The sequence below is a fragment of the Cryptomeria japonica genome, chromosome 7, assembly GCF_030272615.1.
Source record: "Cryptomeria japonica chromosome 7, Sugi_1.0, whole genome shotgun sequence".
NCBI lineage: Eukaryota > Viridiplantae > Streptophyta > Pinopsida > Cupressales > Cupressaceae > Cryptomeria > Cryptomeria japonica.
Genome location: NC_081411.1, coordinates 825,942,502 through 825,960,960, shown reverse-complemented (window position 1 = coordinate 825,960,960; position 18,459 = coordinate 825,942,502). Strand labels below are relative to the sequence as shown.

At 37.7% G+C, this 18,459-nt stretch overlaps 1 protein-coding gene across 1 annotated transcript in view; it reads right to left on the bottom strand.

The window, feature by feature from the left end:
- Positions 1–2,391: 2,391 nt before the first annotated feature.
- LOC131038972 (U2 small nuclear ribonucleoprotein B'') overlaps positions 2,392–18,459 on the bottom strand; it is a 93,259-nt gene continuing 77,191 nt past the window's right edge. Inside the window, exon 5 of the mRNA XM_057971601.2 lies at positions 2,392–3,057. Coding sequence (XP_057827584.1) covers positions 2,767–3,057 — 291 coding nt within the window. The 3' untranslated portion in view covers positions 2,392–2,766. The remainder of the gene's footprint in view (positions 3,058–18,459) is intronic.

The window sequence follows — 18,459 nt, the reverse complement described above, 5'->3', positions numbered from 1 at the left end:
CTCTCAACTTAGCATTGCAACTAGTTAGCCAAGGTCTTTAGATTCAAACAAGCTTATCCCACCTCTACCACCTGATGTAGAGATTGTTGCACGATTGGGCTTCTCTCACCTCTATTGTATCCAATTGTTGGTCCATTAGGTCTTACCTGGGATCTTGGAAGTTTCCCATTTGCCTTCCTCTATTTTTGATGCCACTCTTGGCTGGCCAAGGTCTCCTTCGCTGGTTGTAGAGGTTGTTCCTGACATCAACACTATCCCTCCTTGTGATTTTGTGGGGATTAGCTATTCTTCAATTGCTAGATTGGGCTTCTACTCATCCTCTACGTATGTCTCACCCCCTTTCTTGTACCAAACCATCTCAATAGTAGTTTGCAATAAGGATGTGGTTGAAAACGTGGACTTCTACCAACATAGAGGTCTAGTGTACTGTTTTTTCAACTATTGGCTCTCCTCTCAATTTACACAACTATGTTCAAGATTCTTTGAAGCCCCTCATGGCTAGTAAGATAGAACTCTTTTCTATGCTAAAGGCTTCATTGCTTATTTTTCCTCTTCAAAGGACCACAACTTGATTCTAGGTCAACTATGGGCTTGGGGGAGCACTCTCTCTCGATCAAACCTTAGTTTGCTTCCTTTAATCCTCTTATTGAACCACTCAATATGCATTTGGTGTGGGTTAGACTACCAAACCTTCCCCTTCAATTTTCGCAAGATCCCTATTTTGAGGCCATCGACAATTCTATTAGTCATTTTTTAAGGTTGATGATTGAATTCGCATATGGGGCATTCTACCTTCGCTCGCATTTTGGTGTATATCAACATCTCCAAGCCTCTTCAAGGGGATGTGGTCTAGATGGTTGAGGATAGGCCTTGGATGCAATAGTTGGGGATGTTGTCAATGTTTTACTTTCCAACATTTGGCTTCGAATTATTCTCTTTTACACTAAAAAGAATTTATACTAGGTGGAAGAAAGCTAATGATGATTATCTGACAATTGAGGATCCAATCTCTCTTGATGATGACTCCTCCCAAGATTCGTCTAGAATCAATGGTCTCCTCTCAGCTTTCATCTTCTAGCAAGGTCGATACTTGCCTATCACCTTGTCATTCAATTACTTCCCTTCTTGTTGGTCCCCTAGTAGGAGAGTCTCCTTGTGTTTCCCCTTGTAGTGGGATCATGGTTAATAGCATTACTTGAACTATAGTTCATATGAGGAAAGGTCCTTCTATCGCTCCCCATATGCTTTCTTGTGTTAAGAAAGAGAAGTTGGGACCCTTGTTTGCTACCAATTTTTTGCTCATGTCAAAAGTTTTTTTGTCTGAGTGGTTCACTCAATCTCACTGTTTGTAAGATTCGTCATGTTTGCCTTTAAGGCTGATTTAACTATAACAAGTCTAAGCCCTTTTTCGTGCTTATCTAATCAAAACCTTATTTAGTTATATTAAGATGTACATTAATTAAGTACAACAAACAATAAACATATATCATACTAACACTTATTCTCTAATAAAATCATGAAATTTTAAGAGTCCATAATATAAGCTTGGTAATATTTTTGGGTTTGACTACGTAAAAAAATTCATCAATGAAATAGAGTGAAGTTAACAATATCCATGGAGGGAGCGTATAGTCATATGCACTTATCTTTTAGGCTATATGTTTGATTATTTTGTTTTTCTGTGTGCATCCATGTGTGTAAGCACCACAACATTTGAATGATCATGGGGACTTGTTCCTTGGAGTCAATGTTATTGATTTGCAAAATGAAACATCTAACCAAAATAAAGTGAATTTAATGGCATTTGTGTAGAAAACATGGACGTATCTTCATAGCTATATATGGTGGTACATGGTAAATTAATTTTGTTGATTTCATGAGATTCAGCTAATTTTTAAAAAATTAAATGTATTAGAGGTGGAGTAGCAATTTATTGCTTCTTAAATGCATGAAAGTTGGGAAATGCATCCAAAAATAAGGGCATAAACAGGGTAGACACAGAGTTATCAAATAAATTGTTGCAGGAATTGAGAAATGTGTTTATCTAACAGACATTTCTCAGTTGAATGCAGTAATTAACCCGCATTTTAAGTAATCATTCTAACGAAAACACAATACATTTTACAAAAAGAACACAGAAAGCATTGGTAAGATCTTTTTAAAAACTTAAGAATCGGAATCTTGAAATGTGTTTATCTAACAGACATTTCTTAGTTGAATGCAGTAGTTAACCCGCATTTTAACTAATCATTCTAATGAAAACACAATACATTTTACAAAAAGAACACGGAAAGCATTGGTAAGCTGTTAAAAAAAATTAAAAATACAGTTAGCACTGCAAGCACTAATCACCACCCTAGCGCAATCACATGTCCCAAATATGAGCTACTCTTTGTTCTCAAATCATTTTACCTTCTTATTTCTGGCATGTTGTACTAACATCAAAACAGGACACCTAAAACAAAACAAAAATTGCCAACGCTATAGGACAATTTTACTCAACCAGCTCATATGGTCATCATTCTTTACAAAATAACCATTCTAAAAACAGATATAGGGAGAAGTTAAATCCATCTATGAACAGATTCACATATCTGCATCTGCCTATTTTCAATGCAGGGTGTGCCACCTGTTTTCAAGATAGCTGTATGAAAAATTGCACACCCTTTTCAAAGACTAGATGGGACAGTCTAACATTATGGGATTTTCAATTTTCTGTGACAGTTAAAATAATCTGTTCAGGATTTCTGGTTATTTATGAAAGAACTACTTCTTGGCATAACTGATAAGCATTGGGTTTTGGGGAGTGATTTTAAAGCCTTGAAGAGATTGCATTGCTACAGAAGATTGCATTTCATCTCCATACTCCACAAAGGCAATGCCAGGTTTTGCCTCAATCATACGGACTTCCTTGAAACCAGGGTACTGCTGGAACAACATCTGTAGCATCATAGTGGTTGTCTCATATGGCAGATTCTGGATGAATAGAATATTGTTAGGTGGGGCAGGCGCCTCATGTGAACTAGGTTTGCCTTGTTGAAACTGTGAATGAGAAGCCTGTGAAAACAGTAACAAATGAATGCACTTAAAAAGTCAGATCAATCCATGAACAATAAAATGTATTTTATTAATTATCGCCACCTAGCACACACTACATGCACTACAAATAAACAAACATTGATATTTTAGCCAATGGGAAGTTGCCAGTTGATTTCTTCTGAACTTCACAAGCATGGTGCAACCAAAGCAAAATTTGAGAATCGGCTATATGTAAGACGTGCACAAGTAATACAAGAAATAAAAAAGGGATATATTTCAGATAATGTGCATTGCATATCACTATTCTTTCAAATCACCTGGTAGTACCCCATATAGAACAACTAGGTTTGAAAAGCAACATAGGGGATTTTAACAGCTAGTTCATTAAGTAACAAATTAAGTCATTACTATTGCATTTTTTTCATGAAAAGACAACACATATACGTTTGTAGCATTTGGAGTCTAGATGGGAAAAAAATTTAGTCATGCTAGGATCTGGACACTACAATTGTTTCAAGATCCATATCTTCATCCAGTAAAGATAATGTACTTGTATATTTGCAAAAATTTCCAAAATTCCCAAACAATTCACAGATAGCGTACAAGATAGTGTACTACATTTTATTTAAATTTTATAGGCAAATAATATAAAATAAATTACAGCTTGATGACACATGTTTGATTAGCATTTGGACTGCCAGGAAAATAATTTTATGTCATGCTAAGGATCTGGACACTAATTCTTTCAGGACTCGTATCTTCGTTTGAGTGAAGATAATGCAGTCATATATCTGCACGACAATCAAAGCTTCCAAAAAGTGTAATACATTTTTACCATTTCTAGGCAAACACTGTAATGGTATAGAGTTAACAATATTTTTGGTTGTCCAGTTTCTATACATTTTAATGCAATTCCATCATTCCTTGTAATAAATTCTTTGACCATTTTCTTTCACTTCTTTACAAGCAGGTGAGCGAGTCTTTTGTCAATAGTAAATGTTAGTTCATTTTTTTCATCTTGTATTTTATGTTTCTTGTTTACAGTTTCACCTTCTATCTTTTATCTGTATATTAAATTTTTTGAGCAAATGTAACTCTTATTATTTATAGTAAGGAACACAATCTTTAAGTATACCATACAGATTTATCAGTGTGCGCCTTTATTTGAAGACTATCTAACAATCACTATGATGCTCTGTACTATTGTACATGTACATATCTATCTTAAAATGTTTAAAAGAAATTCTAGTGGGTGTTTCAGTTTGAGCATATCTTCTAGTTGGATTTTCATCTTGTTTGTAAGAATAGGTGATACTTCCACCACTTCAGTCGAGCATTTTAAAGCCTTACCTCAATTAGCCACACGCTTCACTTATTTTAGCTAATGATTCAGTTATTGCATTGTTACAAAATGCTATACACATTCATCTCATTAGACACCAGCATGAGCACAGTGTTGGGAACTAGTGACAGATTCTCTCTGATGTTTCCCTAACCTTGACAATAAGTTATTTCGCATCTTCAAAATATGAGAAGCCACAATATATTTACAGGAGAGTTACCATGGCAAATGATGAGTGGATGTGTTATAATCATGAGTCATGACACTTTGAAGTTTGAGGTACAAACTCCCTAATACATTAAGAGCAATAAGCCAATGGAAAGGCCGACCATACTAATTACATCACAGCATAACACAAGGAGAATGATACAGTACGAGATCCCTATGAATTGGCGGAACTTATAAGGACGCAGAAAACCCTTAGCCTACTACCATTAGTGTGGCGACAACCCTAGCTGACAAAACCAAGCATAACCACTACCTAACTGAAATTAAGTAAATGTCATATGCACCACATGGCAACCACTGCATAATCTCATTTATAAATAAGAAAAATAATAATATGAATATGCATACAAATATAGTAATACAAATAATAATACGAATAAGAAAAATAATCTTGATGATGTGTTCTTTTATAAGCTTATTCCTAAGACAATATGTGCTTCATTTTTAACAGTCAACTTTCCCTTCATATCCAATTTAACAAGCTATCTTTTCTTGAATCTTTTGTTAAATACTTCTTGTAGATGACATTGAAAACTTTGTGAATGCACAAACGGAAGGCAACCCCAACTCCCATGTACTATAGAGAAACCTCCTGCTTGATGAAGTATATTTTATAAGCTTATTCCTGAGACAATGAGTGCTTCAAGATTAGGAATCAGCTTCACCTACACATAAAATTTGGGAAGTTCAGTCTTTTCTGGAATGTTCCATTAAAAAACTCTTATAGGTAATGTTGTATTCACATCACACCCCGCCCTAGATGGGGACCCCCTCTTGGTGTCTATGCGTGAAAGGGAGGCTCTGCAAGTGAAATCGAGCCTTTTGAGACCCTCCACTAACCCAAGCAAATCCTCGATAGAAGACCTGTTGACATGTTTTTTAGGACAGCGTCTAACACAGAATAAAATTACCAACAGTCACCTTACTCTCTCTTGATCAAAGTGTGATTGTAAGCTAAGATTACGAGAAGTTCAGACAATTGACTCCAAGATTCCTTCATGCATGATGTGATATACTGGTAATCCAAGGGGCCTTATGTACTTTCAAAGAAGATCGGACAATTTGGCAACTTCAAGGAATTGACTTGCGAATGATTTAGCTTTGAATGGCTCGTTTTTAGGATTTTTGGGTTTAAAATTTGCAAAAAGTAAATAGGGAAGGGTATAAAAAGCTAGATTAACTTAATCTAGAGATGAGAACAAGGAGACAAGGATTGCTCAAGTAAGACCAAAACACTCTCTGCTTCGCCACTAGGAGACAACTACACAGAGGCAGTGCAATCTTCAAAGGTTGTGTGAAATATTTTCAAATCACCAATGCACACCATCAACAAACAATGTCCACCAATGATCGAAGTTAAGTTTCCACGTAGAAAAAAGCTCAAATTAACCTTGCACAATTAATAATAATCAACTACCAACCAAAGGTATGAGTGAGGGTCTACACTATAAACAATCTCATCAAATCCTGTTTGTCAAGCAAATCTAATCTATGTGAAGAGAGTGAGACCATGCAAGTCATAAAACAGCACAAGAATACACCAACAAATCGAACAATGTATTAAGTTATCTGCTTCAAAACTTATAGCAATAATCTCGAAAGCAATCTCTCGTCCCCTACAAATGAGGGGGATCACCCCTTTATATAGGCCTCGAACCATGAGGACATGCAAATTAGGGTTTTCCCCCAAAAGATTCCCCGCACATGATGCAATAAGGTGGGAATCTACAATAAATGCCCATAAAACCCATATACAATTAATTCAAACATGCCTAAAATAGCATCCATTTGTGCATTAAATGCACCAATTACATTAAGTTCGCCCTATATGCAATGAATATCCCATGCAAAAGTCGTAAAATGCTGCCATAAATGCCCATCATTCTTTCATGTGATGGCAACATGCGAAAGGAATTTATCATAAAATCATAAATGTGGCGGCTGCATGCAAAAGATTCTTCATAAATTCAACATGCATTGACCGGGCCGCTACTTAGTCAAATTATTCCAACAATAAGTGTGCCACCACTACTCAGTCAAAAGATTTTCGTCTGAAAGTGTACGACCGTTGTCTTGCTCATTAATGGCATAAGTGATGAATTTGGCGATCACAGCCTCCAATTCTCCTACGGAGACACTTGGCACACTTTCAATCTTGAACTCCATCAAGGTAATCTCCTCTTCGCACTTGGAGAAAAGGTTCTCCCACTCAAACATTATTTCCTGAGTTTTCTTCATTGTGCTGGAAAATGAAAAAACATTCTCAAAATGCTCCTTGGAAAATGACCCTATGAAGAAGAATTCATGCAACTGAGCTCTCAGGAAGTTCACTATTACTCCGCCCTCATTCAATTTCTTCACAAATAATGCCTCAATCACGCTGATAATTTCCTCAAGTACCCTTCTGATTGAGTCTTTTAAAGTTAAAGACTCCATGTTGAACCTTTCAAAGATATCCTTTCCAGAGCAAACGGCACAGAACCATCATGGAAAATCATAAACCTCATTTTCTTGAATCACTTTCCCATCAATTAGCACATTCTTTGGAACTTTCATTAGGGGCTCTGAGTTGTGGAATGGTCAGACCCTGATAAATGTGAACATCCTCCCATAGACCATCCGCCACTTCCAGCCTATTTAGAAGGGAAACAAATCTAGAGTGAAGACGAGCAAAAGTCTTCAATGAATTTTCCAATTGTAGCGAAGACATCTTCCACCCATTCCTGGAATACAAAGCTATTTCCCTGATTGTTTCGACGTCATCAATGACCTCTTAGGAAGAGAGGGAAGAGGAATAAATGATGGATCTGCTTCCCTAAGAAGATGTTTGAGACTTTTAATATACTCACACAAGGCACTGTTTTAATTTTTCAACCTTTTACATTTTTCCTTCATTTTTTGCATCTTCTCTTTCATAGCCAAGGAAGATCCTTCGAAGTCTTCCACGACCTGTGTACGCCCCAAATCAATTTCACTGATAACATAATCACTTGGCGCAATTTCATTTATGTCCTTATCTGTCGCAGGCTCAAATAAATGTAGAGTCCTGGATCCAAACTCACCTTTCGTGATCTTGGAAAACTTCTAGGCAGCCTTCTTCTCTGCTGGTTGATCCATTCTCTTCAACAAAAGTTCTTCCAATTCTCGTATTGGATCAATTTCCTTTTCTAGTTCCTTCCTCAGTCTATCTCTCAGCCAATCAGGAGTGGAAATTGATTGATCCTAAATCTCCTTTTGCACATGTTCCTGTGAAGTATCCTCCATTTCTTCAAGGATCATCTCTACGAAACTGTCCTGACGTGGCTCTTCTTGATGAGAGGAAAGTTCTTGCCTTTGCATCCTTGGCTGATTTGGCCTGTGTGATGTGTTGATACAGAGACCATCCTATGCTGGAGCACTGTCAAGAAGATTGCCCAGTAGCGGATTTGCGGGATTTTCTTGTGCAAATATTTCTACCTCCCACAACACTAGAAGAGCTAGCCAATGATTGAATCCCTTCCACTCTCGCCCTTTTTTGCGATGGCTCTTCTTGTTGAATCTCCGGTCGGACTTCTTTTTTCCTTATTGTTTTTGGCCTCTTAGGAACACTTTTTCCTTTACTAGGCTCCGCTTCTTTCTGTTGAATTTCTCCTTCCTCAGCCTGAGCTTGTGAAGATCCTTCAGTGGCTTCACTATGGGAATCCAAATTTCCCATCAACTAGCAACTTAGGCAAACATTTCCTTGTTTCAGCTTTCTGAGATGTCGTTCAACCTAACGTCTAGTGAATTTCAGTACGAGCCTGGCCAAAATGTCCAGATCATCAACTTCTAGCTCTGAACAATCTGGAAGCTGAATGGGTTGATCTTTCACCTTTTCAAATTTTGGTTGCATGAAGTTCGAGTCCTCTTTGACTTGATCTGGCACTTGCATTATTTCACCTACCCTAATTGTGTCAAGGGGTAGCCTGGAAAACATTTTCTTCTTGACCTCAAGGTCATCCTTGGCACCTACCCAATAATCTTCTAGGTGAAACATGTGCACAAGTTTTAATCCAGCAACCTTCCTGATTTTACTATATGGATCATAATGAGATCTAGACGTGTAAAATGTCAAGCAGTAGAATGCCAATTCCTCTGCTGCTTTCTCAGTTGTTCCCATGTTCGGGCACACTTCTCCATAATCACCGAGAACAACTAGAAATTCAATAGACAGTTTTATTTTCTTCTTCTAAATTTGGTCGTAGGTAATCAATTGCCTCACAAGCTCTAGCAGCACCAGTTTATTGGATGGATACCTCAGTAATTTATATGGCTGGTATGAAAATCATTGTGTCCTGATATAAAGGAACTATGGAAACTACAAGAATGGAGCCCCAAATTTCTATACCAAAGCCCTGGCTTCTGGCGACAATCTCTTGTGAAGTTTGTTTTGCATAAATCTAGTCAAGTGCATAGTAAAAGTGTTATTTGCCAGTTTGAAAGAATTAGTATTGTAGAGGTGCAGCTGAGGATAACATTCATGAACTTTCAACTGTGCTCGTTCGCAACCTATGACCCCTTTTCCCAGCAAACCATCGAAGCGACCCATCCTTACAAGTGAATAAATCACGTAAGAACTCATATAGAAGGATTGGCTCTTCTTCTCTTCCAAATCCTTCAGTTGTTCATGCACATAATGGTTGATTAACCGAGCCCAGTCCACTATTCCATTGACATTCATGACTTCGCCAATGTAGAAATACATCCATGATTCAAAATTTATGGCATCTGGACACCCCATTATCTTGCTTAACATCGTTATCAAATCCACATACTCTACTTGAATTCAAAAATGGTGAGCGTCTTAAGCATTTTGGAGATGTGAGGCCTAGGCTTCTACAACCAGCTCTTGTTGATGATCTTCGCACATCTATCAGGACCTGCATCATATACTGGCTTACCTCCATTCATAGTCCTATAGCTCATGGAATGATGTGAAGGAATTCCAAAGGTTTCACCAATAGCCTCCAAGGTCAAGTTGACCAATAGCTTACCACTTGTTAAAATAGCCCTTCTCTCAAAATTGTAGTGTTTTGTGCATTCCAATATCAACTCCGAACATTGAATAGGCAGAGGAAAACCTACTATCACAACAATTTCGCTTTTGACAATCCTAGCAACAGTAGGTGATGCATTATGTCCAGCTGTCCCAAACATCCTGATTCGGAAGGCAGACATGTTGAATGTTCCTAAATTTGTATCACTGACCTCCTTCCACCTGGATACCATCTTGGACTTCGGAAGGAAGCCTTTCATCTCAACTTTTATCTATGCCTGCCTGGTTATGGTTGTCGCCTTGCTTGATTCTGCCATTCTAGGAATAAACTAACACCTCCTACGAACAAAGCTTCTTGAAAGGAATGGAAATTCTCCAAGTCTTACTTTATTTGCACTCTCTCCAACTCTTCTTTCTCCAAATTCGCACATGAGAGATGAATTGTACTTGCACATTTATATAGAATTTCTCTAATATGCTGCTAAGTTTGCAAAGGTCATTTTGGGCAATTTTTTAATTATGCGTCATAGTTTCCTTTCCAACACACCATACAAACGAGCTCTACCATCGTAGTTAAGTGCCAAAATGGAAATTTCTTTTAATGCCTTGAGTTGTGCGTCATGATCTGAAATATTCTCTTGCCAACTTGCCAACCTTCCATTTTTTGAATTTTGGAGGGATTTTTAAAAGATTGACTTGAGATTCTTCAAACTTTAGGAGAGAAACTTTGACTCAAGAAGAATTTTCTTGAAGTTTTTCGAACTTTCCTTGCTCTGGAGGAGATTCTCAATGATTTTCCACCATCTCCTATTTTTTAGGGATTTTCCAAAAATTAGGGTTTTGGGTCCATGAGAGAAAATTCTCAAACGAAACCAAATCTTAAAGAATTTTGAAATTTGGATGAGATTTAATGCCCGAAAATGGATTTTTCACAATTTTTACCAAGGGGAATTTTCTGTTTTGGTTCATCCTTGACCCTTGAATTTCCATGCCTTAGAAAACTTTCTCCAACTTCGCCTTGGGTGTGGAATTCATGCTATAGAGGAGATTTTGACTTTCGTGGATTTTCCCCGGCACCTTGCTTTTGGCGTCCCTTCCTTGGCTTGGGTGCTGAATCACTTCTGTGGAGGAATTTTGAATTCTTCAACTTTCCTTGTCACTCCCATTTTAGTGCTTTTCTCCTAACTATGGCACTATTTTCACTTGGTCAAGGAACTTGGTGTTTTGTTCATTTTCAATGCCCTCTTAGATTTAATGCTCTTCACCATACTTGGGCGTTGTTTTGCTCCTGCCAAGGAATTTCACATTTTTCAAGTTTTCCATGGCTACCTTGTTTTGGCACCCTCCAATGCACCTGGGCATTGATCATACTAAGTGAACGAAAATTGGAGTTTTTTCACCTTCCATGGCCATCTGACTTTGGCACCCCTCTCTAGACCTGGGCACTAAAATGCTATGAGGAAGGATTTTTCACCTTTTTCAACTTTTCCATGCCCCTCTTGATTTGGTGCCCTATAACTACCTTTAGCGCTGAAAACACTTCATCAAGGAATTTACAATTTCGAATTTTTCCTTGGGGACCCCTGTTTGGCACCCAACCCCTGACTTGGGCATCAAAATCACTTCATAAAAGAAATTTTGACCTTGGCACACTTTTCCATGCCTATCTCAATCTGGTGCCCAACACCTGACTGAGGTGCTAATTTCACTTGGGCAAAGAATTTTCATATTTTTTACTTATCCATGGCTCTTTGATTTTAGCACCCAACACCTGACTCGGTCGTTATTTTGCCTTGGTGATGGAATTTGATCTTTTTTTGCATTTCCATGATGCCTTCAATTTGGCGACCATACCTAATCTTGGGCGCCAAAATCATCATGCCAAGGAATTTCACTACTTCCTTTCCAGATTTAGTTGATTTTGATCATTTCCGAATCAAGACACCATTTTGAGGAATTGAATTTTCATCCTTTGAGCTTGCTTTTTGTCTTTTTCGAATTTGGAATGCTCAGGAATACTTAGTCTTCAGTGTCTGGCTATGAAGAATCTGCCAAAAAAGACTTTCAAAAAATAGAAAGTGTTTCAAAATGTCAGAGTAAAAGCAAAACAAGGCGCAGGGACACTTACTAAAAATAGTAAGTTTGATTTTTGGCAAAACGAAGACAATCCGAGAGGCAATGAAATCCCTAAAAAATAGGAACTTTCTAAAAATATAAAGTTTCTCATAATTCATTCAAATTTCACTAGGAGGTTCCTCAAAGGGTCCCAATTCCAATGCCACGTTCAGTTTTCAAAAACCCTAAAATCTAGGACTGAAGGAAAAACCCTAAAACAAACAAAACAAGCCCTAGACTTATCCAAAATTGTTCAAACGATAAGCAGATTTGATAAAATTAACCCTTCTCACTCACAAAAGAGAGAGACTGAAGAGACTGCCGCGAAAAGACCCTTAAAACCAAGACCAAAAGACCAAGAGAGCTTAAAAAGGAGGGAGTCCCCATTGAAGAGACTGCCGCGAAAAGACCCTTAAAACCAAGACCAAAAGACCAAGAGAGCTTAAAAAGGAGGGAGTCCCCATTTTTAATGGGGTAAAGTGTGATTAGGTCACAACAAAACCTTACCCGAAGTGCTAGAGAGAATCGAAGAAGAAATGCTAAGGATGATTGTAGAAGGGTTGAATGAAAGGAAGTTCAATATCTTTCATGTCTCCTTCAAAATCCCAAGAATAACCCTTCCAGTTTGCCCCATGGAAAAACGAAATGAAGCAAAATGAAGTGGCAATTTCCTTGTATTCGCCAAAAATCGTTCTCAAAATGTCCAAGCAAAATACCCGAAATAATCCCGACGGGTGTTTTGAGTGCAAAGGGTCAAAATCGAGGATAAGAAAAACATAGTTCATGTAATCTCAGTGCATTGCGATTTTCTCATTTCGCCTTCAAGCACCAAGAGACTTGCGATAGGGCAAAAGTCAAGCCAATGAAAGTTCGAAAAATGAGAAATCATTTTCATTTGCCCATATAAAATATAAGCGCCTTTTACAATCCTCCTAATATCTTTGAAGATTCCCCCTTTAATTGGCCAAGTAACGAACTAGAAAATAAGCGGAGAATGTTCTAAAAGAAAAAGAAGCGATTTGAGTTTTCTCCTTAAAATGCTGAAGTTTTTCCTAAAGGAGAAAACGTTAAGTGATTTCAAAAAGGAACTTTTGTTACTTTTGTCCAAAAGGCCGAAAAGTCTCCCTGAGTGCAAAGCATTAAGTATCAGAAAAGTGAAAAGCGAACCGGGGGGGTTCGATAGGTCATGGGACTCAAATGCTAAAGTGTCTTCTGACACTTTTCCTTAAAAAGCCGAGTTTTACCCTTTCAAAGGCAAAGTGCTAAGTTCGTTCGAAAGTTTTGGTAAATTCGACAAACTTGGCATTATAAAGTGTTTTTCGCATTTTGACTCCCAAGGCCAAACTTTCTCCTCGAGTCAACAAAATGAAAGGATTTGCCAAAACATTTCATTGAAAATTCACAAATTACTTCTCTAAGCCAAACTTTTAACTAAAAGCAAAATGATAAAGGAAGTAAAGTGAAACCTCTAAGTCGAATTTCTCACATTGGCCTCAAATCACGTAAGTTTTCCCTTAGGGAGATTGAATGAAATTTTAAAGGCCTTCTCGCACATTGCCTCTAATCGCCTAAAAATCCCCTTAAAAGGAAAACATTAAGTTAAATTATAAAGGAAACATCTTGCACATTTGCCTAAAATTGCCTAGGTTTTCCCTTGTAAGATGGTGCGATCTTTAAGTCAAAAGCAAAATGAAGTAAAGGGTATACAAATTGTTTTAAAAGCAAACATATTTCATTTTCGAAGCCCAGCGTCGCCTTGAAAACAATTAATATTTGTCAAAATTACTTCAATTTTTCAAGGTGATTAATTCAATTTGAATTCGCTTTTGTAGGTCGATGTTGCTGCAAGGAATTAGGAGGAAACCTAAAGCACAGATTGAAGATGTGATCGTGATCAAGCTAGAAAGTGAAGGCGAAGCACAAGCATGGTGATCATTAATTCAACCAGACAAAGGATACAACCACAACGCAGAAATATCAAAGCAACATTGTTTCGAGATTAAAGGCTCGTGATTACACTTAGAATGCTGCAGAAGTATGCACACTCAAAAATCACATAACAGAGGATTCCAGAAAATCAGCTTATTTATAAAAAATAAAATTTTCTTTATTGTAAAAGGACTGCATGTGGCCCCATGTAATGCATTTAAAACAAGGGTACACAGGTTAGTTATTCCTCAGCTACCTGATTGACCAAATTGATGCCAAACAATTGTAGGTAGCTGAGAAGGTGGTTGGGAGGACAGCTGACGATTACTAGGCATGGGCTAAAGCTGCCAGGCTTCTAGAGGGCAGATTGCAGCCATCAGATGGTTTCAATCCTAGCCATTAGATGGTTTCAATCCTGGTAGTTAGCAGAATAGGAGTAGAATAGGACTGCTAGAAGAAATTGTTGTAAGGACAATTGAAATCAATATATGAATATTGAAAGATGGTGTTTATCATTTTGTTTTCTTCTGTTTGCATGGTTTCCCTTCAATTGGTTAGTTAGAGTTCAGTGATTTTAACAATAAATTGTGAGGGTATTTGATGAGGTTTCCAATTCATACCATTGGGGGTCTACTGATTGTAGGTCACCGTGTATGGTTAGTCTGAACCTCACTATTGTGCTTAGTTCAACTGTAGGTGTTTGTCTCAGGGTATGCCAGAATTGGTTGCCTAAATGAATTCATGCAGTCTGAAAATCCTTCATTCCTTTGGAGCTTGCACTACCCCTATGAAGTTGTGAGTATATCTCTAGCGAAGCAGAGATTAGTTTAAGGAGATCTGTCTACCCACAACACCAGTCATTTCTATCATTGTACTTAGGTCTCGTAAACCCTATCCTTTTGCTTTTATTTCCCCCAATCTGAGAATCGCAGCATCGTCAGATGCAGGCCAACTTGTTGTAAACATAAGCCCCTTGTGTTACCAGCAAGACGCATCAAACCGTTGAGTTATCCCGCAGTCAAGACCTGACATTTGGAACCTTGAGATCGTCCCCTTTGATCATAAAAAACATTATAAATTTCCTTATTCAAGAGAGGATAGGATACTCAGCATTCTATTCTGTGTTGACCGGAGGGAGTTGAAATCCGACTTTAGCTGCAAGAACAGGTAACATTGAAAGCTTTATGAGTGAACAAATAGAGGGCAACTCCAATTCCTAAGTTATATCAACCATAAAAGTAGAAGTCACGAAAAAATCGCAACTGCTTGCAATTAATCGGGAATCAGCAGTGGCCACAATTTTTAACGCATGATTACTCTCCCAAAAATAGCAGAATAAAAAAAAAAAAAAAACTAAACATGTCACAAAACCCTAAAACCCGTTAAAAAACTAGAAAAAAAAGACACCAGAGAATAATAATTGACATTGCACGTTGTCTCAGATGCATTCGTGGTCGTGGAAGAGTAGAACTTTGGGGGGACTCTGCTGCACGACGTCTCAGTCATTAAAGTCTACCATTAAAGCTGCAACCTAATAAATCATGAATTCGTTTCACAATCTAGAGACGTGTAAACACACACCAAAAATGGTAACAATTTTAGTTCACCATTGTGAATCTCACCCTTCAGCTATGTTGTCAATCGCACCCTTTAGCACATTATTTATGTACACTATGACGACAAACCTATCTACATGTGATAATAGGGCCTAAATGTAGACTCAATTATTAGTGTTTTTTTATGGCAAGTATTACAAATAATTTGTTTAGTTACCTATTAATGTGTGTTTTAGTTACCTATTAAAAGTATTTTACCCTCTCTTGAACAAAATGACCTCAAATGCTAAATATTTGATCAACCAAGACGATTCCAAGGTTTCTACAATCAGTTCTTGACATGTGGCTAACTCAATGGCTTGATGTGATATGTTGTTTTCACTCAGGGAATTAAATAATTGTTCAAATGTAGAGATCTTTTCATGGATTTGGAATTGGAATGGGTTATGCCGATAACTTAGGATTTTGAAATTGAGCTCTTAATCTAATCTAACAAGGATTTTTAAAAATGGACAAACGAAATAGGGTTTAGAAGTTTTGTTCTAACCAAGAATGCAAGAGGCAACGAACAAATTCAATGGAATCCTACTAGGCAAGGTCTCACCATCAATGAACAATTTGACACAAGTTTAGTGCAATCATATAAGGCAAATTTCATAGATGTTCAAATTATCACCATCAAGCATTGATACCATTAAGGCAATGTATACCAATGGAAGTGCAACAATTGAAGTTAAGTTCAATTTTGAATTCCAGTTGACCTCACAAGGCAAACTTACAATCAGCAAGAAGCTAGTGGTATGGATTAAATAAATTCCACACAAAAGCATTCAATAACTCTTTCATTCAATCTAAAATGCTTGAAACAAATTTTAATTTAACTTGGAGGCAATGAGAACCACAAATGCATACAACACTTAAACAAATCACCAAACTTCAATGATTGTATTCAAATCTACAGCATATAGACAACAATTCTCAAAAATCTCTCCCTTACAAATGAGAGGCAATGGAGTATATATAGTCTCAACAAAAATGAATAGCCGAGATTCATTTAAAATCAAGAACCAAGACCATGCCAACACAGCCCTAAATTTGTCCTAATTAGGGTTTACATCAAAAAAGGAATCGCCAACATGTGATCCAATGGAATGACACCTAGTCATCAAATAGGGAATCTTCTAGAAGATTTTGGCATGCACTCCTCTCTATAGCAGCATATTCCAAGAATCTGGCAAGTACTGAATCTAGCTCCTCCATGGTAATGTTGGGCAAATCCTCCTACTAGGTATCTATCACATCTAATGCATCTGAACAAGTATCAAAAACATTCTCCCAATCTAGCATAGGCTTTTGCAAACTGTGGACGTGAATCAACAGTGAAACTAAAACATCAATTTGATTCTTCTTCAAAGAATCTAACTGGCTGAAGTACATGAACTTCATCTTTCCTCTCAATTATTCTAAGTGCAAATCACTAGAAGCATTGACATCTACCCCTAACAATTCTTCAATATATAAAAGGCTTTTGGATTGAATCGCATTGATCGATCCCTCCATCTCTGCACAATCTTTCCTGGCATGATCATAAGTAGACTTCCACATGGCTAATGAACAATACCATCCTTGAAAATCATAAATATCTCCCTCATGGAACAATGTGGGCATCGGGATTCGCTTCAACACCCTGAGGTGGGGAATTGTCTTCTCTTGTACTAGCTGGAAATCACCCCAAACTCCCTCCAAATACTGCATCCAAAACATGAGCATTGACAATTTGTCAAATGCTTAGACAAATTGAGTTAGGAAATCATTCGCTTGTTTTGTCACATAAAAAATCCACTTTCCAAATTCTGTGTATACCTCACTACCTCATGATCAAAATGAAATCCGTGATCAACTGCAATAGAAGAGACAAAAGTGGGATCTTCACGCCCATGGGAACTCATCCCTGCAATATGTTCCTTAAGTCTCATATTCTCTTCCTTATACATATTTTTCTTCTCAATCTCCCTATCCAATCGCACCTTGATTCTCTGGACTGTATCATCAAATTCCTAGAAAAACTGTGTCTTTGTAGTTCGTCCAAGGGCAATCAAAGTGATCTGATAATCCATGGGAGTGCCTACATCTTTAGTCACATCAACCATTGAGATAGCCACTTGTGCAATTGGCACACCTGTTTCATCTCTAGCCACATTGGAAAATATCTTGGCCTTCTTCTACTCTTTTCTCTTTGTTTGTCCTTGCTAAGACATCATCAATGTTCTCAATAGGCTGTGCTCCTATCATTTTTCTTTTCTCCATGCTCTGTAATAGCCAATCGGGAATGGTGGTAATACCCATTCCATCATCAAGTCACATCTCTTGATCAAGTCCTCTCAATGCCAAGATGACATCATCACCCTCTTCCTTATCTTTAGTCAAATCATAAACATGGTTGCCCAAACTAATATTCAAATGGACTGTGGACGATCCAAGTTGCTCTTCCTCGTCATTCTGAGGTGTTGACTGTGTTGTAGCCTGTAATTCTTGAATGTTCTCTTGCAAGATCTCCGTATTGAAACATTGTTCAAACTCTTTACTACTCTCTAGCATTCCAAATTCCTTTATTGATGAGGAATTCGTGGTGGGTAAAGGAGTGCTAGGCGATTGCTTCTTCTTCTTTGGTTGTTGACTAAATGTCTCCTTGCTCTTCATTTTGGATTCTCGAGGCATACCCTTCTTTTAGGAGCATGAGTCTCCTCATCTGCATGTATTCCCATATCTATAGGTGTTCTTTCATCATCATCATCGTCATCATCATCATCATCAAGAGAAGGCACCACTTGCCTCATTTTATCATAGGTGAGGGTGACACCCATTTCTATCAATTGGTTCACATATTTGTCCACCCATTCCTTGGAGAAATCAATAACTTCTCTCATAAGTTCATTCAAGTCCACCACCATAGGCTGTGTCCAACTAGGCAATAAGATGGGCTTACTCACTTCATTTTCATACTGCAGATGAGTATGATCACTATCATCAACCACTTGATCAGGAATAGAAAAGAGTTCACATTTCCTTATGAAATCCACTGACATTCGAGGCCCACATTTTCTTTTTTACCGCATGCTCATCCATGAGATTAGCCCAGTAATCCTCAATGTCAACCTTATGTATGAACTTTTCTCCTCTAATCTTCACAACATTATTATGTGGATCAAATCGAGCCCTGCTCTTATAAGTTCCAA